General features: G+C 47.7%; 2 protein-coding genes and 1 non-coding gene across 3 annotated transcripts in view; all 3 read right to left on the bottom strand.

The window, feature by feature from the left end:
* LOC146202741 (alcohol dehydrogenase class-3-like) overlaps positions 1 to 26,223 on the bottom strand; it is a 75,439-nt gene that overhangs the window by 30,985 nt on the left and 18,231 nt on the right. Inside the window, exons 4-5 of the mRNA XM_084585013.1 lie at positions 23,558 to 23,645; positions 19,037 to 19,169 (exon numbers count right to left, since the gene is read on the bottom strand). Of these exons, the coding sequence (XP_084441139.1) occupies positions 19,037 to 19,169; positions 23,558 to 23,645 (221 nt within the window). The remainder of the gene's footprint in view (positions 1 to 19,036; positions 19,170 to 23,557; positions 23,646 to 26,223) is intronic.
* On the bottom strand, positions 1,998 to 2,070 carry TRNAA-AGC (transfer RNA alanine (anticodon AGC)). Its single transcript has one exon. It is a non-coding gene; the product is annotated as a tRNA-Ala (tRNA).
* On the bottom strand, positions 3,655 to 6,568 carry LOC146202742 (deoxynucleoside triphosphate triphosphohydrolase SAMHD1-like). Its single transcript, XM_084588293.1, has one exon. It carries the CDS (start codon positions 6,336 to 6,338, stop codon positions 4,803 to 4,805), a length of 1,536 nt encoding a protein of 511 aa, XP_084444419.1. The 5' UTR covers positions 6,339 to 6,568; the 3' UTR covers positions 3,655 to 4,802.

The raw sequence follows: 26,223 nt of genomic DNA, 5'->3' as shown, positions 1-26,223 counted from the left end.
AGTTTAACTGCTAAGAGCTGCCGCGGTTAGCACAATTTCTTTTCTAACTCAGTTGTTTGCATTAACAAAAAAATAACAACCAAAAGAAGATGATTAACAGAAGATAAAAGATTAACAGCGGTGGTATGCGCGTGTGTCGCTCTACACTGTTCCACTTGCAACTCACTCAATTGGGCTAAGACCAGCTTCTGAATTTCAAGCCCCAACCGAAAATGTTTAGCTTTGGCAACCTTTCGTGCGAGTTCCGAATACTGTGTTTGTCGATTAGGGACCGGAAAAACTTCACCTAGTGGTCAATAAGTACCGTTATATGCACTGTGTTTTTTCTCTAAGTTGAAATATACATGCAAATGCAGCTGATCGCTGAGAAAACAACTGCTACCTGCGTCATTGGCTGGTCACCCATGCATGCGCGTCATCGAGTGGAATCAGATCGAGCGGAATATTAAAATTTCCCAGAAGCTCCAAGTATGAATTGATATGTGACCTCGTCCTGTTTCGGACCTTACACTGACCGAATTTAGAGGCATACAAAGTAGAGTTTTGGGCTAGTTAGTTCTGGGACATGATTACTGGGAGGCTTAGCGCGGAACAGACAAGGACAAGAGAGGCACACAGGACAAGCGCTTTCTGAGCGCGAGAGGCATGCGCTTTCCGAAGGTGTCGTGACCACCCTGTCGATTACCTTTTTTTTCTTTTTTTTTTTCCTTGTAAACATGCTGGGAATCTATGCTTGCGCCAGGGCGATAATGCAAGCTCGCCACCTAGCTCGGCAACCAGTCAGTTTAACTCGATCACTGCAATGTACGTGCACTGTGTTTACAGATGCCAACACGAAAGACAGACACGACAGGGATGAAGCGAGGACTACCGAGTCGGCTACGCACTCGCGTGTCGACTTTTGTTGCACGACGCACAGTTCAAAAATGAACCGACACCATGCACTCAGCCCAGTTTGGTGCCTTAATGAGCTACCATTAATTGCGACAGTGGACAGCATGTCTTTGTGTTAAAAAAAAAAAAATAAACATTTTTTTCTAGTGTGGATAACGCTCCCAAATTCCGACTCTCCGATTTCATGGAAGCGCTGCTGCCTCTGCGTTTCGAGTCAGTCCACGGTGGCGTTGGATCTGTTTCTCGACAGCGCAGCTTCCCATCCGAAACGGCGTTTATTTGCGACTGTAGTTTCTTGTTGCTGTCGCGCTCTGCGGCGGGCGGCCGATTCTCTCGTGCTCGCGAGTTCCAAAAAGCAATGCGCAAGGAAAGCATGCTAGAGGAGGTATTCGTCTGCTACGTGCACTGCATGCAGCTGAGCACTTAATTGGCTACATCCTCCCCTAAATACGCAAAGAAAACCGCTGCTCGTACAGAAGCGGATCATTCGCGCTTCCGGCTTTCCGGTTGTACACTCATGTACTGCGGTGCAGCACGTCTTAACCTGCTTGCCTCGACCAACACCCTCGACGGGCTCGCCGGCCTGCCGGCCATCGCTGCTGAGGTACAATCTAAAGGAAAGATTAAATGAGAAACACCCTCCGTCTGCATGAAAGAACTATTACATTACAACGTACGGATGGTTTTCAGCACGGTGATGTGCGCACGTGTTGTGTCGGCGTTCAATCTTCGGAGGTCGGTGTACCGTGTAGGATCGAATACAGCGCAGATGCTAGGAATAGCTAGCTTAAATTATGAGCAGATCGAGGTGACAGTTTAGTTCGAAACGGAGACTGATCGATATCTGCTGGTGTGCGTCACGTGACGCCGTCTGGAGAAGGAATACAGTTGAACTTTCGCTATCGGTTCTGTAACTCATAGGACGTATGAGCAAAATATGAGCGTTCCACTTGAAGCAGGAACGACTCACGTAGTTTGTGATACCTGCCTTGGCGCTGCTAAAAACGGAACTTTTTGCGCTCTATGCGTGCCCGTGCAGAAGGCGTAATTCACATAAATGTAACAAGAAAGTAAAAAAAAAAAAAAAAAAAAAAATGAAAATGTGGAGGTGCGGGGTATCGATCCCCGTACCTCTCGCATGCTAAGCGAGCGCTCTACCATCTGAGCTACACCCCCGACATTTGCAACTCGTGCAGATAGTAATTTATAAATCCGTATGTCTTGGTACAAAATTCGCAGGTCGGTAGATTTGATTACTAATTTGACTGTAGGAAGCAAATCGTTAACACCGTCACCACGGTCCGAATTGCGTAACGATCACGTCTTAATCGCATCACAAAAACTGCCACAAACGCGTTAATTCTTCCCACTCCTATTGGTTCATATGTTACCCAATCGGAATCGACAAATAGGAGCGGCGGATCCTAGTTGATCATATGACAGATTTGTGCAGGTTTGTGATATGATCGTTGCATAATACTACAATGCTTATATTCTAGCCACTGTAGTATTGCGGCTCCAGGAATAGTAAGTACCGGCATCCAAAAATTTGTTGAGCTACAGCACCCTAGTAATCATGCTTTCAAAATTATGACTGATATGGCTATTGCTAACGGCCGGCGACAAATCTCTAATTGCAAATATGTAGATGCCAAACTGTGAAAATCAAAAAATTAATTACCAGAAATTAAGTAACCAGCGTACTGCTTAACATTATCCACCTTTTATTTTAAAATTGTCCAATTAGAACTGGCATGAATGTGCCGCAGCGGATGTCTTTACATCTAAAAAAAGTTCTGTAATATTCTGCCGCGCTTTGCCTAGCTCTCCAGAATACCTAGCTTTGCATGTGCACTAAAGTGCTCGGTGAATCATGGATGGCGCCAATTTTACGAATTCCGATGCTGAACGTCATGCTCGACCAGATAAGGGCAAAATGTGCTAGTGCACCTACATCACTTCAGCTCATACATAAAATACCCATGGTAAATCGGAAGCCTAATTTTTTAATACTGTAGTAACGTTTTCCTAACGAAGTAAGAATAGTGCTTCATAAATATTTTTGAAACATACTTGAAATGTTAATGCGTTATGTCCTAGCTTTCATCAAAGCTGGTCAGTTTCGACATTGAATTGTTAATGGTACAAGATTCATGTGCTACATATTTGCATGTTACACCTGTGATTACTTATTATGCCAATTTCCATTCTATATGAAACATTACTGAAATGTTCCGAACACAAAAATAAATAATTAAGTTACAATATGTTTTAAAATATTTTATTGATAACATTAAAATTTAGCTTTACCCAAAATGTTGCAAGCATATGAAACACAAATAACATTATAAATTAGAATTCTAACATTAGGTTAGCATTTTTACATAACAAATAACAGGAGCGTTTTGTGCTACCGGGACGGTGCAGAAAACAATAGGGGTGCAAGCAAGGCTGAAGGGAAATCTCTGTTCAACCGTTTTTGTGCCTTTCCTTTCCTCACAACCAACTCTTTCTCCAAATCTTGTCACTTCATGTAGCATGCCAGCGGCAGCGATAGGTGACTGCAATCACTATCGCACAATGTGCCACGAGAATCACCGACATCCACTGTAGTCTATGCACTTTTGAGCATAGTTACATTCATCTCTCAATCAAGCCCCTCATGCTGATTGTCTGCTATAGATAAGAATATGGAAAAGTTGGTTGTTTTGTTTTTCCACGTTACATTGCATCCTCATACCACATAAGGCAGTCACAAGGTTAATGTAGATATATTTATTTAACAAACTCCCAAAAACAATAAAACAGAGAGAGGAAATGGTCAAGATATCACACAGCCAATCATTATAAACACTGTCAGACGTTTTCAGAATTCTGATTATCTTCACCAGGAGCCTGCATGGCAACGTTGAATGGTTGTACTTTTTACTTTGTCCCTTTTTTTGGTATCACATGCTGTTATGGAACAGGGCAGTCCATTGTGAGCTGAGCAACAGTGCAGGCATTGATGCAGCCACAGAGGAATGCCTGCTCACATGTTAGTACGGTTGGTTGTGAACACAAAATTGGTTTTGGAAGTTATAACTAGTAAATGAACACCTACTTTTACCCTCTTATCTAAGAGTATTGTCAAAGTTTATTAGTAGCATATATATTATATTTACTTTCCTTCTACATGTATAATATTTGGAGCATCCTGTTTGGATGTCAGTTACCTCATATCAGAGAGCATCCCCATTGCTGATGTCTTGTGCCATACATACCAAAGATTCTTACACGGAACTTTCCTCAGCAAACTCTTATTACATATATACTCTTGGAAGAACCGAAAGCATGGAAAGATTGTCAGCCCTAAGTCTGTTTCCAGGGTCATAGAAGGTCTTGCTTGCCAGTGTATGCAAATATGAACAGAGGTCCCCCTAAATGCACAAACTTCCAGCCTTTGAAACCGAGTCGCTTTACACAGAATATAAATATGCAGTCAAACAGGGTGACAATCACAACAAAATGATATGCAATGGCACCGGTAGCATAAGTGCAATTGTAAGATAGGAAGGACTAAAATGTTTAACAGTGTACCACTACTACAGTTAATGAACAACAACATGGGTATGAACTCCAAAATTCTGCAACACAGAATATGGGCAGAAACAAAGATCATGAGTCTTCTCATATGGTCGTGGTCTTCGCATAAGGTTAGACTGGACACAACATAGATGAGAACAAAAGTGCCCAGCGGTACAGACAAAGGCTCATTTCAGCAAACAGGTGCTGTTATGCACGCCTTTGTCAGAAAATCGAAAAGAACTTGGAACACGAAACTAAGCATATGCGCGGCGTCCAATGCCAACATAACCAACAAAACGGGACGGGCGCACATGCAGATTTCCTGGGTCACTTTGCGCCGTTCAGTTGTGGCGCTGGAGCGCTTCCAGACACCGCTCAATGTGCTCGTCCAAGCCCGATTTGGCTGGCGCCCGGAGGAGGAGGTGCCAGCGGGCGTCTTGGAATCTTGACGGCAGCATTGGAGCGTTGCACTGAGCGCGCAGGTCGTCCGACCGCACCGCCCGATCCGGCTCGGCCTTGCGGAAGAAGAGCACCTTCTTCACTGGATCCTCGGCGCCACAGCCCCAGTGGATGTTGACCAAATTCACAACGAGGTCTTCGGCCTTAGGCTTGACGTCGTCCGGCAGCGCCGCCATGATAGTCTCCCGTAGAGCCTCCTCACTACTGCCGGCGCCGCCGTCCTCGCTCTTGGGGACGCTGCCCAGGAAGCGGTACAGCGGGCACGGTCTGCGCGACCGCGTTTCAAGCGCCGTCCACAGCTGCTGCGCACGCAAGACCTCGGGCTGCTGCCGGGCGTCGGCACGACGCACGGACAACTCGACCCAGGCGTCGGTGAGGGTCACGAATGCCTCAATTTGCTGCCGGCTTGCGTCCGCCTGCCCGGCCTCATGCGTCGTCCACCACAGCCTTAGGCGCCCACCGCCACTGGCCGCTGTCACTTTCTCGTCCGCCAGCTGCAGCGCGTCGCAGACCATGGCTTCAAATACGCTCACCATGTGGTGATGGTACACGTTGTAGTGTAGTGTGCTGCGGATGCGAAACATCTCGTACACGTTGTGCAGCTCTTTATCGCGGAAAGCTATGCGCGTGGAGCCTTCGTGCTCAATGACGCGCGCGCTGCCCACGAGCCGCTGGAACTGAAAGCCGCAGGCCAGACCGACGGCGTGACAGTCGCGCAGATAGTAGTCCCACTTGTCCACATCCAAGCCAGAGTCGCTGTTGTTGACCACATGGAAGAGGAACCACCGGCCAGGCTCGACGCCGCTCCTGTCGCCCAAGATGAGGCCCTGCACCAGCCTGATGTCGTCCGCAGTCAGACCGTGGCCTGGCCACTTGGCCTCCCATGCAGTGAACGTTCGCTCGAGACCGTTGGTGGCGATCAGATGGGCCAGAATCTTACATGACATGGCTTCGTGGGTCCAGCGGGGCTTCAGACCCCGGTCCCGGGCTCCGCGCAGGTAGAAATGTTCCCAGAAGTGCGAGAACGGGCCGTGTCCGAGGTCGTGGCACAGGCCGGCCAGTTCGAGGCATAGCAGTTCTTTGTCGCTGAGCTTGAGCTCCGGCTGACAATCGCGCAGGTGTGAGCCTAACACTCGAGCCAGGTGAGCCGTGCCGAGGCTGTGCTCGAAGCGACTGTTGGAGGCGCCTGGGTAAAGGTAGGCGACGTGACCCAGCTGACGAATGTGCCGCAATCGCTGGAACTCGGGCGTGTCGATCACAGCTACCGACACAGGATGCAAAGATATCTGACCATGCACGGGATCCCAGAAGACCTTTCGTGGAGGCAGCACGACAGCGCGGAGGTCTGGCGACGCCGTCACCGCAAGCGTTGTCGTTTCGTCGCGCTCGCAGATTTCGCTGCCGTCTGCGTTGCCCATTTGTCCGATCGTTACCGTCGCAACCGGCTCAGATCTGATGCGGACGCGCTCCCGTTACGTCCTACTTGTGTAGCGACCAAATATCGCAGTAAAACTCAAGAAAAGCCACACTTCTGAGGTTACCGAAAGTGGGAAAGCGAGACCCAGGCCAGCCAGACTACTTCCGAAACACAACGACCAGCGAATGAAAGAAAGCCGGTTGATGTAGCAGATGACCGCGGCCATATGATCGTATCGTGGAGTAATCTTTGCCTTTTCTGCAGTTCTAACAGAAATGTAATGTTAGCTAGCGTCATCTAGCTTGCAGTTTACAAAGCTTTTTGCTGCATTAAGAAATTCGCCACCAGGAGCGGGGTTGGAAACGCCGCCAAAATTTAATAAATAGAATGATGGTTTAGTTAACCAATCTAAATTGCTAATTAAGATATAGGGAGAAAATGAGCATGATAGCTACTGCTATCACCCTGTTTCAAAGGAGACGCTCCTATATTCCATCCATCTATCCATCCACGCCGCAGCCAGCCACGGCCAGCCGCCCGATTCAAAGGTATCAAAGGTTCAAAGGTTCCAGCGGCTTCAGGTAGGCTCCCATCCATGGTCGACTGACCACGGTGGTCACTACTTGTAGCTTTTAGAAACTGCAGCAACTAGTCACTTCAACCTTAGAATGTCCTCCAACGATCACAACCCGTATCATGCTCGTACTGCTCGTCTACGGTGTCCACCAACGTTACTAGAACAAACTCGAATTTGTTCTAGTAACGTTGGTGTCCAAGCTCCCTATTCGCGAAGCGGTAGCTTTTTCAAATCGGCGGCTGAGGAGCTCGTACAGTCGTATTTTCGTCTGCCTGCGCTATGCCAGCTGCCGTCCAACTCAGCAACCCTGAGACACTTGCCTCGAAGCCACTGACCGGCACGTTACTTTCTAAACGTAAGTCCACCGCCAGACCAGACTCCTGTTATGACGTGGTCTAAGTACTGTGTGACCCTGTCTGCGTCTTGGCGGTAAGCAACTCCGCTCCGCCACACTCGAATAGGGCCGTGTATTGCAGCTCACGGTACCTTCGATCCACGATAAAAGGTTTGCAGGTGCAGAAGCTGTGCGCGATTACGAATTGTTAAGGCGAAACTTTTTCTAAGCTCGTGGAATGAAATCCCGTGCGCGAGATCTGTCATATTCCACGAGATTAGTTCTTGGCTAGCGTGCCTTCCATATCTGCAATGCCAGTGTTGAACGCGCACCAAAGAACGCCACGCAACCGGAACGATGGTGTGCCGTCCTTGCTTGAGAAAGCGTGGCAGATGCGGCGCCTTTCTTTTCCTGTAAACTAATTATAATTATATGTAGCACTGCAACGAACGCCGATAAGAAGCAAATGATAGGAAAGGAGGGGTAGGCTTTCGCCATTCTCCTCCCGAGAGACTCTAAGAGAACTTCTGATTTTTTATCACACTTGCAGCTTGAACGAAGTGCATGCGGCTGGTGTAGGTTATGGGCAATAGATAAAATTAATGTGCGGGAGATACGTATGCCGGTTTACCGAACCCTTCTTACACACGCGCCGTGGCCCCACCTCGCCCCTCCCCTGCCACTGTGCAGGCTACCTTGAAGACTGGCCGCTCAGATAGATGGGCTACAATGTGAGCAGGTGCAAAAGCATACGTGTTGTACTGCCAGTGAGCTCAGCAACCAGCTTCTGGAGGACAAAAAACTTTATTCAGTGATTGCTAATAAAGAGGGCATAAGATTTGTGTAAACCACAGCCATTTGCAGTACGTAATAGGCACTCATTACTGGTGACAGCAATTAAACATCACATCCAATTAAGTCTAGTGCTAACATAAAGCAACAGTGGCTTCATTTGTTGTAATTTGAGATGTATATTATGCCTTTGGAAAGCTCACATATTTGCAGTCTACCTGTTAGATAACACATTTTGAGTATGAGGGCATTACTATTTAGTAGAGAAATCACTACTGCTCATGCCTAGTATAACTATTACCCTGCTTACGCAGCTGGTACAGTCTTCTTAACACTTGTGTAGAATGCTTGGGCAGCACACTGCTCTGTGATCAAGGCAACACCTCTCCACATCTGCTAGGTCCTTAAGGCGAGGCTTGCATGGAAGCAGAGCCACACACTTCTGAAGCCAGGATGCCACAAGCCCTTGAAACAAAGGCTATGGCTTACTGTAAAATTGCAACTATCTTCTGAATTACACTGCTCTATTGCACTACATAAAAATGATGAAAAGTGTATATAACACACTTAACAGGGATTGTAAAGTGTGTACAACTAAGAAAAAGGATTCTGACTTATATGTAATGTAGACTTGTACCGTCTTTGCAAAAAGTAACCAGGCTGCATGTTTTGCTACTCGCTTGTATTTTAAAGCCAACATTGATTCCCAGAGGAGCACAACTTGTTAACATTTGAGGACCGGAGCTCGCCTTTACTTTGCACAGATTTACAGCTTCAGAAGTGGTATGAATTCTGTACTACTCAACTGAGAAGCGGAACATGCTGCCTGGTTACTTTTGGCAAAGACGGCACATAATGCATTACAAGTAATTGATTACTTGTAATCAATTACAGTTTATGTAATTTTGTAATTAATCAATTACTTTTTCAAACTAAAGGTTTTGGTAATTCAATTACCTTTTTAGACTTAAAAACAAGTAAAAGTGAGTGATCCTGGCACAACAGCACAGCTGCTTTTGATCAAGTCGCTCGCTTGTACAAGCTAGAGGGGTACAGTGATACGGTGATCATACTAGAAAAAAAGCTTTCCTTGTGCGTAAAGGCAAGTCACAGAGGCGAAGCGTGAGTGACTGCACCATTCCAGTTAATGGCATGGCCGCATGCGCCTGTCTAGCTCGCGCACTGCTCTTTCCGCGATCTCAGTCTTTGGTGGTGTCGCCATTCTGGATGCTTTTTGTAACAATGCATGCATTGCAAACTTGTTTCAATCAGGAAAGCCTGTTTTTTCTCAACTTTCTAACATTGAAAGTTGACCGTTCGGTTAGAAATACGCCTTAAATAACCAATGTCGGCTATACAATACGTTTAATAAGAAGACTCATCACTTCAAGTCGGGACTATTTTCCGGTGTGCAAAAAGAGAGGGTGCTTCAGGTCCGTAGTTTCCTTCACATTTCCACAAAAGTTTTAGTGGAGTGTAGTGAACTCTCGAAGCCTTGTGCAACCACGACGTGGTGCGCAAGGTTTTCATGTGCTATAACACCAACATTCCCTCGAGTGCATATATTGAGAGAGAGTTAAGCGTAGCTGCTTAACTCTTCACAAGGAAACGGAGGATTAGTGACGATAAGATGGAAAACAGCTCTTCTTGAAAAGTAATAATGTTTAATGGCATATCACGCAATCCGCAGTTTCTCTGTTGTCTCTGTACACTTCTGTTATATGAATAAAGTGTTCGAAGAAAAGTAACGCAAAAGTAATCAATTATCTGTAATTGTTCAGTTACTTTTGTGGGGCTGCAATTGATGCCTGTAATCAATTGCATTTTGGATAGAGTAATTGTAATTGGTTACTTATTTTCTGTAGCATATACAAGTCTGATGTAGTGGCATTTAGTTATTGTAATCAATCTCATAACTGCCAACCTTTCCTGTTTCTCTGGACATCATTGTGCATGTTACAGTCATGTGCAGGGCATAACTGATATGACATGGTCCATTTCCTCAAATATTGGTGTTAAATGGTGCCTTGTAATGATTGTTATAGCAGCAGGGCTTTTGCACCTGTAAATGTGGAATTACGGGCAGTTGCTGACTTTAAGCAGCATTCATGTCAATAGCATGACCTTTGCAACATGGAAATCAATGCCAGATAGGTTAAAGGTCCCACTTGTGAGTGGTGTGGAGCTTGCATATGTCTGGCCATAAATAGTTGGCCCTGTTGCATTTATCTTATGCAGTCGTAAACTGTGGAGGAGTCGTGAATATGAGTATGAGGGTTGCAAAAGTTAGGTTAAAGAGGTGATTTTGGCCTTTGAGAGAACCTTTAGTGCCTGCAAAAGATATGGTCGGATATAACTCAAGTCTGCGGCAACTGCCACACAGCATTTGCCCGTGACACTAAGTAGTCATTAAATATTTCCTTGTTGCCTTGTTAAGGAGCTAACCGCCAGGCAAAATTATAGCCTCGAAATTTTGATACCTGTTGCTTTTTGATATAGTCAAATATTAAAAAGCCAAACGTGTTGACTTTTTATTGGTCAGCATAGTAATAAAGGCACTGCTCATTGTTACCAACTGCTATATTTTTAAGTTGTATTTCTCATACGGGTGTACTACTCGCATGCTAGGTATTTTTCATCCTGTTTTTACTTTAGCCAGATTGCACATCGGATGAGCAGGCAAACATTGAACATATACTCGACAAAGATGCCTGCTACTCCATGGTTACAACAACAGTGCAGCAACAATTTTTCTCTCAGTAGCACCTGCTGTAGCAAAGAAGGCTTTCTCCAAGCACAATATGTAAGACTGCTTTCAAAGCACTTGCACATACTTTGTGCAGCCAAAAGCAGTTTTCTGCAGCAACTGGAAAGTATACGACTGAAATAGAAGCCACTGCTAGAAAGCTAAAAGAAGTGAAGGAAAGGAGAGCACCATACTGCCCAGATAAGCTTTGTGATCAGTAAGTTGTAACTATCAGTGCACTAGCACCTGAGATGGTTTAGTGCAACTGATGGCATTATGCTGTTAGGACTAGGGACTCTTACCATTGTCATCATGGCCAACTCATCTTTGTCTAGGATGACAATGTGCTTATTGATCACCTGTGTCTATTTAAAGAAAGGATCCATATCAAAGGCAGTGATGCAGTTTGAAAGTTTTCCTGTATGTGCTTGGCCTACAACACTACTTCGTGTACTGTGACCATAAAATAGAACAAGGGCAATCACATTTTGAAGTGCCTCATATCATAGATGGAGGAAATTCACTTCAACTCTTAATGCAGTAGGCATCAAACAAGGCAAGGACCTCACTGAAGCCTCAGAGATAAAGAAGAGGTGGCAGGAATACACAGAAGAACTGTACAAGAAGGACCCGAATGTGCAAACCCAACATAAGACGGTTGTGATTACTGACCTCGAGCCGGGCATCCTGAAGAGTGAAGTTGAATGGGCCTTAGCCAGCCTTGCTAAGAACAAAGCTAGCGGAATTGATGGCATTCCAGCTGAGTTGCTTCAAAACCTCAACCATGACGCTGTTAACATTCTGCATACATTATGTCAGAAGATTTGGACAACCCTGCAGTGGCCATAGGATTGGAGGAGGTCAGTTTATATCCCCATTCCAAAGAAAGGCAGTGCCAAAGATTGTTCCAACTACCGCACGATCGCGCTTATTTCGCATGCTAGCAAGGTGATGTTGAAAATCCTCCAAGGTAGGCTGCAGCAGTATGTGGATCGGGAGCTTCCGGACGTGCAAGCTGGGTTTCGCAAGGGCAGAGGAACTAGAGACCAAATTGCTAACCTTCGCTGGATCATGGAAAAAGCAAGAGAGTTCCAGAAACCCATTGCTTTACTGATTATGCGAAAGCGTTTGACTGCGTAGATCACAGCAGATTGTGGCAAGCTCTCCAAGAGATGGGAGTTCCAATTCACCTCATCTGTCTCCTCAGGAACCTGTATGAAGGGCAAGAGGCCACAGTCAGAACTGGGCATGGTCTTACTGATTGGTTTCCGATCGAGAAAGGAGTGAGGCAAGGCTGCATACTGTCGCCCTGCCTATTTAACCTATATGCAGAGTGCATCATGAGGAAGGCCGGTCTGGACGAGTCTTCAGCTGGAGTGAAGATTGCTGGAAAACGTATCAACAACCTTAGATATGCGGATGATACCACTTTAATGGCAGAAAGTGAAGTGGAACTCAAGAGACTTCTGATCCGCGTACAAGAAGAGAGTGAGAAGTTTGGGCTTAAACTGAACATTAAAAAGACAAAGATCATGGCGTCTTGCCCTATCAAGTCCTGGAGCATCAATGGACAAGAAGTGGAAGCTGTGACAGATTTTCTGTTCTTGGGCTCCAAGATTACCTCGGAAGGAGACTGCAGCCATGAAATTAGGAGACGCCTGCTTCTGGGAAAGAGAGCAATGGTTAGCCTTGACCGCCTAGTAAAGAGCAGAGACATTAGTCTGCCAACCAAGATCCGTATAACTCGTGCTATGGTCTTTCCAGTTGTGATGTATGGATGCGAGAGCTGGACTGTGAAAAAGGCTGACCGCCGAAGAATTGACGCGTTTGAATTGTGGTGCTGGCGAAGACTCTTGAGAGTTCCTTGGACTGCCAGAAGATCAAATCAGCCGATATTGTCGACCATAAACCCTGACTGCTCATTGGAGGGTCAAGTTTTAAAGTTAAAGCTCAGCTACTTTGGTCATCTGATGAGAAGAGAGGAGTCGCTGGAGAAAGATTTGATGTTGGGAAAGGTTGAGGGTCGCCGGAGAAGGGGTAGGCAGCGAACGCGTTGGTTAGATGGCATCCTCGAGGCACTGCAGATGAAGTTATATGATGTTAGGAAGATAGTGAGAGACCGGAAAGCGTGGCGTGACATGGTCCATAGGGTCACGAAGAGTCGGACACGACTGAACGACTAAACTGACTGAAACTGATCAAGACTTTTTTATAGTAGTTTAACCATGCTAGTGTTGCATCTTCAAGTGTCAGGCAGCCTGGCAGAATGTATAACAAGTCAAGCAATGGTTACTTAGTGAGCATGCTTGAAACAAAGTCAGTGTCTGGTATCTGCAATAAATATTTTATTTACAAGCAAATGTGTCTGTGTACAAAATTTTGTTCCATACATGCCTTGATTATAGAGCTTTGCAGTATGAGCTCCCTGGGCATCGTCATATTGCTTGCTGGATTGTTCGTGCACCTGATGCTAGCATGACGCAAGTCAATGTTGCAAGGGAGTGGGTTTGCAGCAGTCCAAAGACTCTACGTTTCAGTATATCCTTTGCCCAGTGCAAATGTGCAAAAAACACAGAATACTTTTACCATTAGAAAGATATAGCAAACAAGGAAATCCAAGATAAATATATGCCAAAATCACAAGATACGCAGCACAGCAAAGCTGCTTCACAGGACATAAAAAAATATATGTATTTACAGTATACCTTCGAAAACAGTTTTGCTGTAACACAAAATTATAGCCAGTGAAATATTTTTGCACTTGATTTGCATTTTTAATCAATAAGTAAACAAGTCCAAAAAGCTGCATGCCCTTCAGTAATCTCTGTGAAGTGTTAAGTAAACTAAACATTTTTGAAAATTTTTTAAATTTTTTTTTACTTTTTTTTTTTTTACTCACTTTACGTGTTGTATGTAGGGAAGGCAATAATACTATATTTTATCTTCAGGTTGATTGCAATAAATGCGCCAAAGCTTGAATCATTGCCATTTTTATAGACAGCTTTATTCTGACCGCCAGCTTCACTCTATTAAAGAAGGGCCGACGGTTGCGCGGGCCGCCCGCGCGTTAAAGCTAGCTACCGCGGTTGCGCTGGCTTCGGTGATTGATGACCAGTGCTGACGCGCTGCCAGGCATTCACTCTAAACAAAACTGTTTTGTGGACCCTTTGAGGTCTTCGAAAAGACCCTATGCCTTGCAACGCAATCTCGGCACAAGCGTGCTTGCTCGTTGCACAGAGCACATAGTGATGCTCTTGCATCGGTCTATATAACGCCAAAATTGAGGGATAAATATTTTGATTTAGCGAGCTGGGGCTGGCTCTGACAGCATCACTCCCAGCGGCAGTTTTCAAAAGCTGATATGATGCATGTAACGTCTCATTTGGGCCGCGTGACGGTTTTGTAAATGCTGAACGTATTACGAATTCCCTTGTTATTTCAGGGATCTCAAACCCCTATTGCTATGCACGCGCCCGGCCGCACTGAGAACATGTCTGCATGTCTCACGCGGGCCAGGAGCCGGAAAATAATAAAAACTTAGAATCGAAATAATTTAGAACAATGACATCATAAATGCATAAATATAAACAAATACATAAAATTATCTAAAACTTCATATTCTTCAATGTTTCGTTAAAAAACAAACAAACAAACAAGCACTGCGTGCATTCCCCATAACAGCTGGACGGGCGCCACTTCGGTTAATATACCACAGTCACTTATCCTCGAAAGAAAATAAATGTATACTTGGGAGTGAAAATAGGGCGCGTTTTCTGGCGTCTTGCTCTTGAAGGCAGCTGTGGCCCGCCCAAAGTTCACGTAGATCAAGGGATAATCTCTTTTCATTTCCACTATAGGTACAGTCTTTGTCAAAAGAGAGAGCCCAGCGGGTCTGCTTCTGAGCCACTTCGTTCGACTTGTAGTGCATTTCCAGTGTTCCGAACCTCTTGATGGTAAATATTTTTGTCCTGCCCTCTCCAATGGGAAGGATCTCCACTAATGCTAAATCAGCGGCCCTACACGGCTCAGAAAGCAGGCCCCCTCTCAGGCAATAAAGAAAAAAGAACAACTTTGTAGCGCGTCCCTCCATTTTTCCCACAAAGGATGTGTACCGTCATGGTGAAGATAACATGTGCTTTCGAAAGGGTGAAACTTTCGGAGCTGGTGGGCAGCATCACATAGCTAACACAGTTAGGTGTCACCGCCCCCTCAACCCCCTCCCCTTTGCCGTCAAAGTCTGTGTGTTCGGGTGATGGGGGGAGGGGGGAGCTATCCCGACCCGCCGCCACTAAAATGCAAGGTGGCGACAACAAAAGTTTCCTCAGCCGGTGCCATGGCCGGCGCAAGCTGTAGCTGGTCGGTGCGCTGCCGTAGACGCTTTCTCACGGCGTGCTGTATGCGGCCAGCTGCACTTTGGCGGACTCGCGTGTCGGATATCTCGCTCGCGGTGGTGAACCGACACCCTTCGTCGGCTAGCCCTTGGACTTCGTGCGCAGACGGACGAGTTGGCGCCGTGTGGGTGCCGTTTTTGTTTGTGATGTTTTTGAGATTCCATGTACAGCGCGTGCATTAGAAGCCGCATCCACGCCGCCGGTCAAACTCGAACAGGCACAGCGCAAATACCACCGCAGCGCACACATCAAATTTCGACTGGGTGGGGCTGGCCAGTGTTTCCTGGGCTCAATGCATGAGCGGAGGGGAAGGGGGGGGACAATGCCTTAGTGTTTTGTTTGGTTGTTTGGATCCATCGCGCTCGTATGGATTCGTTGGCGTGAAGGCGCTCTAGTGGGGCACCGCGGGATCAAATCCCAGTCTCGTCGCAGTTGCTTTCATATTTATTACGCGAGAACATATACAGGGTTAAAAAACCATCGCCGTACACCTTTTTCGGCTCGGGTTTTGCCGGAAGTGTTCGAAATGTGGAAGAAAAATGGAGGTGTCCTTGCCCTTACGGCGCGGGGCAGCTGGATGTGACAGATACTGCGCCTAAATCAAATAGACGTGTCCACAGAAGAGTCAGACAGATACTGCACCATAATTACTTAATTCCCCAAAAACCTACTTCAGCAAAACATATTTTGAGGAATCACGGAACGAAAAGGTGGTTTTAAAAGCGCATCACGCTTACTCGTAAGGCGAAGCTTGAGCGTCCCCCTAATTTTTCAATTTCTTTTCAAGTCAGAGCCCTTTCCCTCAGCGCCGGTTGTCCTCTTCCCGAGCGGCGCAGCTGGTGCATGGTGACCACACTGTATTAAAAGTACTACAGAGCCCTTTTAAAGTGAACTGAACGCTAGGCGGACTGCCGCACGGGCCCGAAAGGCGTGGCTTGGGCTCTCAAGTACGTTTAAGGCGGTAAACGATAGTTGGTGACCAGCTAGTTTTGATAATTTTAATGCGCTAGTGAGTGATTTCATTTTTGCGCGTATTATCCTGACGCATTAAAGAAGCAGAAAAACATCCCAGAAAAAAAAAAACTCTACCAGAGCGAATTAGAACCCATGCAGAAATTTCTTATGCGAAGTGAATACAGATCATCATGCAAGGGACCAAATGGCACTATAAACATGCATGACCATAACCGAAGAGCAGTGGGAGACTCAGCTGTCAAGCCTCAGCCTGGATGATCAGCGTAGTCTGGTTAACCGGACTCGGCAGATGGCTCGGGTCTACGGCTTCCTGGACTGAGGAGGCTGCCCACCTAGGGCTGAATATTTCACGCTCCGAATCAATGTTTGCTTCTCTGTAGCTACAGCGGTGCCGTGTAGAGGTGAACCTAGTTCGTGTGTGTTCGCCTTCCTCACTCATGATAGGCGACGTCACGTGACATGAAGGTCATATGAAGCAACAACAGAATGCAGTGCGAACAAGACGGTGGGGTGGCAGTAGTGGTTCGACAATATAGTTGGGGGGGATAAAAGGGTGTTTGAAATAGTCAACAAAATGTGTTTGCAGTGGTTTAAAAAATTGCCAAGCAGTCGTTAATGTTGTGAACTGCGTGATAGAGCATTCATACCTTGATTTTGCTGAACATGACCAGTCATATTTCAAGGTCGCGTTACGGAAAGCCGAAGGAGGGTTCTGAGAAAGGGCGACGGAGCTCTGGTTCACACTGGCGACTCGCGGAGGTCGCGCGGCTCGTTCGTCACGGAGGGGGAGACTGGCGACAATCGGCGATCAACAGGGAGTGTTCACACCGGAATGCGACTTGCTTCACGACAAACCCCTCTCCGAACGAGATTTGAACGAAAAGCCGACTTTCGCGCCTTTACGGCTTCTGCTACCGCGCTCGGGGTAGATCAATTCGGACTCATTTCGGTTATGAATATGTGAAATTATCAGCGAAGAACAGGATCTTATGGTTATCCCCATGTTTAGGACTGTTTCGACAGCCAACGCGCTATAGTTCGACGGAGACAGAAGCGGCGGTGGTGTGTGCGCTGTTGTTAGCGTTCTCGCGAAATGGCAGATCACGAAATCGCCTCATGCCCGAGCGTCAAGCACATGACCAAGGATACGAGTACAAACGCGAATTAGTAAGCTTCACTTTCGCAGTGATCCTTAACATGTGTGCCCAACAACTGCGGGCGCAGTAAGTCGATCGTGCACACGCGCGCATGCACTCTTGAATTTTCCCGTCTTGGAAGGAAGCAGAAGCGCTGCGGATTGACTCAGTAGTTTTGCGACTTCAAGTCGCGTCGCAAGAAATCGGTCAGCGAGCGACTCCATCAAACTACCTCAAACGGGTCGCTGGCGACTCGTTCGTGTCGCCCCCCGGTCCGTGACGAATCGTGTCGCGCGACCTCCGCGAGTCGCCAGTGTGAACCAGCTTAGGGCATTGAGGGAACGTACAACAGCAGTGCTGGGAAGCATGAACGAAATGTCAGCGCCGGGCGTGGTAGTGGAGGGAAATGCCAACGGCGACGCCCCTAGAACTCGGGATATGAGAGAACGTAGTGGAGGGATCTGGAAACTTCAACCACCTGGTGTTCGTAACATGCCCTGACATTGCACAGCACACGGGCGCCTTGGCTTTCGCCTCAATCGAAAAGCGGCCGCCGTGGCCGGGATTTGATCCGCAAGCGCCCTAAACACTGCGCCTCCGCGGCGGGGTACAAGCTGAATAAAGCTGCTGACTCAGTGAATGCGCGGTGCGAGCTGGACCCGACAACGCAATTGCGTCTTCCATGGAATCACTCCCTTCGGCATACAGAATCGTGGGCCGAAATGTCAATGACACGTCTCACAGCGCGTACAGTCGCAAATGTGCGAAACGCAATAAAAGCTCTTGCAACCATCGAAATATTTGTGCTTCGTAAATCCTGAGCGCTTCGGTACAAGCTCCAAAATATCTACAGAAGCATATATCTACGGTGCATGTGTGACGCATGTGGAGTAGCGTGCTTCATTCGTTAAAACTTGTACTTCATACCCATCAGCCCCATCTTTACTTTTCACTGAAGACCTATGAAATGACTAAAAAAGTTAAGTGCCACATATGTATGAAACACTGTACTAAAGTAAACAATTACACGATTACGCAGTGACCAACATATCTTGCTGTTTGCTCCAAAATGCAACTGGTATCAGCACCAAAAAATCCGTGACGACGCATCGATATTTGGTCAAATTTACAGCGAAATGTAAGAAATGAATAATAAAAAGCGATGCGTTAGCACGAAATGAGATCTGGCGGTGTGCTCTCGGCCATGTTGCTTGCTAAGTTCGGAGGAGTAAATGCAATCTTCGGCGCGGGTTTTTTTTTTTTTTTTTTTTCGTTTTTTTGAGCGTTTTAGCATTTAGCCAAAGAAAATTATTGCTGGGTTTGTGTCCTAGCGCACTGCCAGGAAATGCTGCTTATGTAACGATGCAAACGTCGTGAGAAAACGAATTAATGACTCGGTGTCTGCGTAGGAACACACGGCGAGCAGATGATCGACGTGGGCCGTTCCGCTCCCAGATGTACTTATCAAACCCGCCATCAGTGGCGCGGCCATCGTTTTCTATCGCTGTGCCACAGCTGTGAGACGGGGAAGGGGGAGGGGGGTGCAAGCGATTTTTTCTGTCCATTTTAAATAACGCCGGCAAGCTCGCTATACTGCCTAGCGCTACAACGAAGCGCGCCGGCGCGCCGTGTTCCGCATTGAGAACGGCGGTATGTTCTGGGTCGCTGGGAGACTGCGCGCCCAGCCCCGCGGCGAGTGTCAAGAATGGGTTTAATCGCGCTCCGTTGGAGTGACACAAAACCCTGACCTTGCAGAGCGAGTACTCGGACAGCACGGTGTATTCGCTAAAGGTACTGGTGCCCATGAAGTGGTAGATGCGGTGGCCCTGGCACATGAAGCGCGTCGTGCCATCCGGCATCAGGCCTCGGCCCTGGGTCATCCTGCGTGTGGGAGAGAACCGCCACGTGCACTCGGTCAACGGGCAGGATCTGAACGGGATTTTATTTTGCTGTTGCATCATTCTGTGATTGCAGTTTAGAATGATCGACTATATGTAAAAATGATGAAAAAAAAAAAGGATGTTTTCTAAGCTAAGTTATACAGATAAAAAGCTCTGCAGCTGCAGCATCTGCTATCACTTTCCGCAGTCGCCTTTCAAAGGTATACTGCCGTTGCTTAAGCAGGCTGTTTACTTCTTTTCGTTCTTGATCAGTTTGAGTATGTTTGCCGTCCCTTGCAATTCATACACTCTTACTAATTCATAAACTGCAGCCGGCAGGGTCCTGCATGCAGGTCTTGGACGTTAAGTTCTCCACATTATTATTTTCCATATTATCACTCTACAGCAGTAGCTGTATATTTACAATGATCAAATAGCCCAGCCGCGGTGGCTCTGTGGTTAGGGCGCTAGACTGCTCAACCCAAAGGCGCGGATTCAATTCCGGCCGCGGCGGCCGCTTTTCGATGGGGGCGAAAAGCAAGGCGCCCGTGTGCTTTGCGGTGTCAGTGCACGTTAAAGAACCGCAGGGGGTCGAAATTTCCAGAGTCCTCCAATACAGTGTTCCTTATAGCCTGAGGCCCTTTGCGACGTGCACTGGCTGGATGGTCTGCATGAAAAGAGGGGCATTTTCCAGCCCAGCCAAATTCCTCGAAACAAGCGTCGTTTTTGTCCGCGCCGCAGTAGGAGCACAAGACACGCTACAGGTGAGCAGAGGAGAGTAACATTCGTTAAGATTAGAGAGGTAGGGGATGACGGCATGAGATCATGCACACGTGTTTCGTGCTACCTTCACAGTCTTCGGACAGGGCGCGCGCCCGTCTGCGACGACGCGGCCGCCCACCGTACGCACTCGCACCACCTCCATCGTCAATAGGTGTAATCTGCTGCCGAAAGGGTTGTGCCAACATATGCGCAGGCGAACTGACTCCCTATTTCTCGGTTGACGCCTCAATTGCGCCGGGAGAGTACGGGATGAAGGAGGGACGGCAGTGGTGGCATCTAAATGAACTACGTGGGATCCACTTAGACACATGGGCACATTTTGCGACGAACGCCCAGAGCTTACGTGGGGCGTCTGTTTTCCGGCGAATCTATGTCAAAATGATTTCTGAAGATTGCCGCACCGACAGCTACACCACGGCCAAATACCGAACGTTTGCGCAAGCGTGTGGTAACGTACTGAGGTTTTGTCAAGTCATGTGAAAAAAAAAAGTGACTACACGGCGTTTCGCTCATACTTCACCTCCGTTATAGTGTACATAAAACTGCCGTCGTGTGTAGCCATCTTCCTCTCCACATCGTTCAACCACCGCGCAAGGTTCTTCCTCCCATGCCTCCGCGACGATGCGAGCCGCGCCATCTTTCTCTCTGTTCACTACCACCTTCCAACTAATCCGCATGGCGCGGTTGAGATGTCAACCGCAAACTGAGACAGTTGTTGCATTGTCCCATTCCTCACTGCTACGCCAGCCGGGTCTAAACCTTAAGGTTTTCCTCTCCACCTCGACGGCGCGCTCCGCTCTGCCGTTGCCATCGACTTGGAGCGAACGCGTTACACGGCTGCCGTCGCGTAACTGTCTTGTACTAAGCCATTAGAGCTTTCATAGTAAGAAAAAAAATTGTGGAGGTTTATCGCGGTTAACCGAAGGTTATCCGAAGGTAAGCTCTGTTCGTTGATACTTGACGCGCTTGGATCGGCACGCACCTGATGCATGGCAAGACTGAGCAACCAACGCCTGCAAAGCTGTTGTTAAACCCCCGCCTAGTGACGTGGTCAGTACGCGCTAAAGAACCCCAGGCGGCCGAAATTCCCAGAGCCCCCCACTATCGTCTCTTGGCTCAAGGTCAAACTGGCGCCGCCACATGACCTTGATTTGTATAGTGCGAAGAGTAGATTTAATGCTCTAAAATGCACTACGCTAGCTGTTACTGAATTAGGGATTTGCTTACGTAACAAGCGCGAACGGTGTCGATTTTACCTAATTTAGCGCTTATTTTGCCCATTTAGCACCAACCAGAGGCAGAAACGGCGGCAAATATTCATGTGCATGTTAAAGAACACGGAGAAATTTATTCGCAGCTGTCCATTGCGACATGCTACATCCCCCGGGAGCAGCGACACGCAAAAATCCCTATAGCTATAAGGAATTTGCAATCATCAGGCGACGCCACCAGCTCGTTGACATCAGCGCCACCAACGGAGATGCCGCCAATCACGCGGGCGTTCCATCGGGCGTCAGCGCCGTTCTAACCGTCTTTCGATCCTTGCTCCAGGCTGTGCTCGCGACGTTACAATCCTCTTTAACGTTGCACCGCCAGTGCAATTGTTCGGGACGTTTTTTTTTTCTTTTCTTTTTTTTTCTAGGCAGCATCAGGACAGAAAGCGTGAGCTACCGGTGACATCGGTGGTTCATAATGCGGTTTCAAATCTGTGGGTGTATTCGTCGAGTATTTTCGGGCCACGCCAAAGGCGCTGCTTGAGGGAAAACCATCACGTGTTCGGTGCCTTAGAAGCGGACGCTTAATTCTCGCATACTGCCTGGAAGTTTAGCTTCTATCGTGGTAGAAATTAATGCGATCAGCGTGGCGCCTACGGTTTCCGATCATCTTACCGTCACGCTTATAATAAGGTTCCAACAACAACAACAACAACAAAAAAGTCGAGACCGTGCGCGGTGAGAAGAAATTCGAAAAGCGGGGTGGGAAGACTAAGCGTACTTTGAATTTCTTTATCACCCCTGATAGCCTGCGTGGCTACCATGTAGTCGCGCTATTTCCTCCCTTTTTTTCTTTCAATGAAACGTTTTCATCATCCTCCGCCACTCAAAAAATGCTTGAAACGCATCCTAAAGTGACGAGAACAGTGGCAGCTTGAGGAGTGGCCAAAGGCGAAATGAGCAAAGAAATTACCATCAGTCTGTTACAACAGAAGTAGCGCTGGGAACGAATTATTTTTCGCACTTAAAACAAGAGAAAGCTACACGGTGCATACAAATTTTCTATAATTCTTACTAAGATCAGATATTTGTTTACTAAGGCCACGTGTTTGTTATGGGGTCTAGCGTTCCAAAGCGTCTCAGGCTATGAACGCCTTAGTGCAGAGCGCCGGGCATTTTCGACAACCTGGGGTTCTGTTACCTTAGACTCGCATTGCACACCACACGGGCATATTGCATTTTGCCTCCATCAAAACGCAACCGCGGTATTGAATCCGGGCATCTGGGTTCAGTAGCCGAGCGACACTGAGCCACTGCGGCGGGGCAAACCACGCATTTCATACGCACTATTTTGTCCCCTGCTTTGGTGCAGCGACAGTTCTTTATTTCAAGGAATGAACATGGCCACATGTGCGGTAATAATTCACATGAATTAGGAGCGCTACATGGACATCGGACAAGAAACGGGCTCGTTAGCGGCAAACCCAGGGCGCGCCTCTTATGCGCCAGCGTTAACCAACCGCCACCGCAAAGATCATGAAAAATCGAGGCAAACAGCTAAAGCGGTGGGCGACACCTAGCAAGCATGTACTATTACTCACTATTGCTAAGAACAAGCCTACGAGTAGTTCGGTCGTCTCTTTGAAACAAGTGTTTATTACGCCACGTGACAGAGCAGAGTGCGTTGCAAGCTAGCGGTAAGAGTTATGTTGCGCCCTGCCTATTTCGGCAAGGTGCAGTTACAACGGGTATTTTATCGACCGAGGAACCTTGAAATACTGATGAAACAGTGAACTGTGACATCTAATTGACCGCCTCGTGCAAACTACCCGTACCGTGAGAAACAAAATTTGTTATCTGATTGATGCTAAGATAATGATCTTTGTGCATTTTTTTTTTATTTGGTTGCGTTGATTTTCATTCACAGACAGCAGTTCACTTTCTTGACGCGTCGCACTCTGATTATCCCATTTTGCCTTCGTGTTTTTTTTAAAGCTTCAACGGAAAGCTGTTCAGCCTCACACTGGGCGATAGTTCGCGGCTGTGGCAGCCTTAGAAGCATCAGTACCTGCGGCCATTTTTCTTCGTCTGAACTTTGGTAATGAGTGATCACACGGTTCCGATTACGCAACCGGGCCCTCAACTAAACAAACGAGTGCACCATTAGCAGTTGCAAAATAGGAAACCACTCTCGGGTACAAAAGAAGGTCCAAAACGCACACGCCATGGAACGGAAGCAAAGCAAGGCCAGCACGCGCGATCGCCTTCAAGCTTCTTTATTTAGCTGCCACACGACGCGACCTGTTTTGTGAAACTGCATTGCAGGGTGCCTATAGGCTAGCCGTACCACACGCAGAGGTTAAAATAAAGACCAATGGTGGTGGTGCTGCACCTTATCTTGGAGCATAGGTTGGTGCGCGGGCTCTTGCAGTAGCGGCACTCCTTGCACTGCGGCGTGGATAGGGGGATCACGTGGTCTCCTGCAATGATACAAAGAAAATGAACCAAATGCTGACGCACTGCACATTTCAGGGCAAAGGAGCATCAATTTTTCCGTACACAGGGCTCTATAATGGACACGTGGGGTGTTTTGTCGGTGGAAAGAAATCGAGAACTGTGTATGAGTGAGCAAGTGAGTAAAACTTTATTAAATACACGGGGATCTTTTATCTTCTTCTCTTCAGCCGAGGCTGACTAGCGGTTGGCGCCCCCAGTTCAGGGCACCACTGGCTTTCGCCAGCTTGCGAGCTCTTGTGACCAGGTAGAACTGAGCCTCCGGGTCAGAGCTGGCCAGCAAAGCCTCCCACTGCCTTTCATTTGGATTTGGAACTGTTTGTATTTGATGTGCACTACACTCCCACGTTGTATGGTACAGGGTAGGGGTCCTCCCGCACCATGGGCATTCGTGTCTGAATGTCGTGGGATGCATCACGTGTAATATGTGTAAATGAAGGTGCCTGTCTGTAGCCGCCCCTCCTCGTTGCTGAGTTTCTTGTGAGGCTCCGGGTATACTTTCCGCAAGCCTCTGTAGTGCTGTAGTATTATGGTGTAGTCGGGGTCAAACGGAATCAGGTCCTCTGCCGCGAGACTGTTGGGCGCACGGTAGGTTGCATATCCTCGGGCTACCCTGTCCGCGTATAAATTCCCCGTGATCCCTGCGTGCCCCGGAATCAACACTAGTGTTTGAGTGTATGATTTTGTTGACTCGCTTGTGGAAGTCAGGATTTGGTGGGCTGTCTTAGATATCTTGTCCCGCTGAAAATTTCTGCATGCGGATTGAGAATCCGACAGTATCGTCAGACTCTCCCCCGTTTCTTTTCCCTGCCTAATGGCCACTGCGATAGCCACATCTGCTTCGGTGAACGTACAGTTTTGGATCGAGGCGCTCACTACCTCGCGGCCCTCGCAGTACGTGACCGTGGCTACCGCCCTCTTTGCGTTGGTTTCGTATAAAGCTGCGTCAGTGAACCTTGACGTGACTTGTTGGCCGAATGTTTTCTCATAATACTCTGCCCTCGCCTGCCTCCTTCCCGGGTGTAGGCGGGAGTCCATGTTTCTTGGTATTGGCTGAACTCGGCGCCAATTTCTGACTTCCCTCTGTACTGTATGACTTCCCGGTACTGTACTTTTGTTGTCCTGTTATACGCCTGTATGTGTGTGCTGTACCCCAGTATTTCGAGCACCCGTCTTTCCGCCTTCGTTTGCAGAAGTCTGTTCAGCTGCGACTTGATCTGGGCTTCTGCCAATTTTTGTATTGTATTGTGTAGACCCAGAGCTGCCAGCCTGTGGTTTGGCGTGTTCTTGGGGAGCTTGAGTGCGGTCTTAATCGCCGTTTTGATGATGGCGTCCGCTTTGTCTTCCTCTCATTTGGTCATATTGAAGTAGGGTAGAGCGTACGCTACTCTGCTAATCACGAGGCTCCGGACCAGTTTGAAAATGTCCGGCTCCTTCATCCCCATCTTTTTGCTGGTCACCCACGCTATCATTCGGGCGACCTGCTGGGTCGAGGTCTTAAGCAAATTAAGAGTGTGCTGCACCTTTGATTTGATTGGAGCCACATCCCCAGGATCCTCACGGTTGTCTTTTCGGGCACGGTCTCTCTTTGTAGCCGGATGTCGAGCTTGTAGCCTTGGTCTGTAGGAACTGAGTGGTTGCCCTTCCCTCGCCAGAATCTGATCGGTTCTGATTTCCCTGATGAGCACTCCAAGCCCCTCTGTTTTAGACATTCTTCTACGACAGATGCTGCTTCTTGCAGTTTTGCTTCTTTCTTTCCGAGTGATTCTGTGGTCGTCCATATAGTGACGTCATCCGCGTACATGGCGTGCTGCATTCCCTCCACCTTCTCGAGGCGCCTCGCCTGGCCAATCATTGCCACTTTGAAGAACGTGGGAGAAATGACTGCTCCTTGAGGTCCCTTTGTTTGACGGGGAGAAGATCTCTGTTTTTATGTTACCAATCTTGATTTCGGCCGTCCGGTTACTCAGAAAGCTCCGAACGTACTCGTAGACTCTGGTTCCACAATTCGTGTCTGCCAGACCGTCCAAGATCCCCTTGAGACTAACATTATCAATTGCACCTTTAATGTCCGCTGCCAAAACCACGTGTTCTGCCGAGCGCGGGATTCCCGTCAGGACCTGTTCTTTAATCTGCAGAAGAACGTCCTGGGCTGATAGCCTTTCCCTGATGCCAAACAAGGCGTCCGGCATCTGAGCGCTCTCCTCCAAGCAATTTTGCAGCCTATTGTTGACAACCCTCTCGAAAATCTTCCCCAGGCACCGAGTTAAATAAATGGGCCTCAAATTCTCTATTGACAATTTCTTGCCCGGTTTCGGGATCGTGATGACCACCGAATGTTTCCACTGCACTGGCACCGTTCCTGCTTCCCAATGCTTGTTCATGAATTCGGCCAGTGCCCTGATATTGTTGTTGCTTATGTTCCGAATTATGGCATTAGTTATCTTGCCGTCGCCAGCCGTCGTGTTTCGAGTGGCGTTGACTATTGCCGCCCAGACTTCTTCCTCCGTGATCGGCTAGTCCATTTTCAGATTTGGGTCCTCT

The sequence above is a fragment of the Amblyomma maculatum genome, chromosome 1 (assembly GCF_055883805.1).
Source record: "Amblyomma maculatum isolate TAMU_Amacu chromosome 1, ASM5588380v1, whole genome shotgun sequence".
NCBI lineage: Eukaryota > Metazoa > Arthropoda > Arachnida > Ixodida > Ixodidae > Amblyomma > Amblyomma maculatum.
The sequence above is the reverse complement of the archived record's forward strand: the minus strand, read 5'-3'. Positions and strand labels throughout refer to the sequence as shown.

Excerpts from the sequence above, each read along its gene's own strand:
- LOC146202742 (XM_084588293.1), bottom strand. The coding sequence starts at position 6,338 with ATGGGCAACGCAGACGGCAGCGAAATCTGCGAGCGCGACGAAACGACA.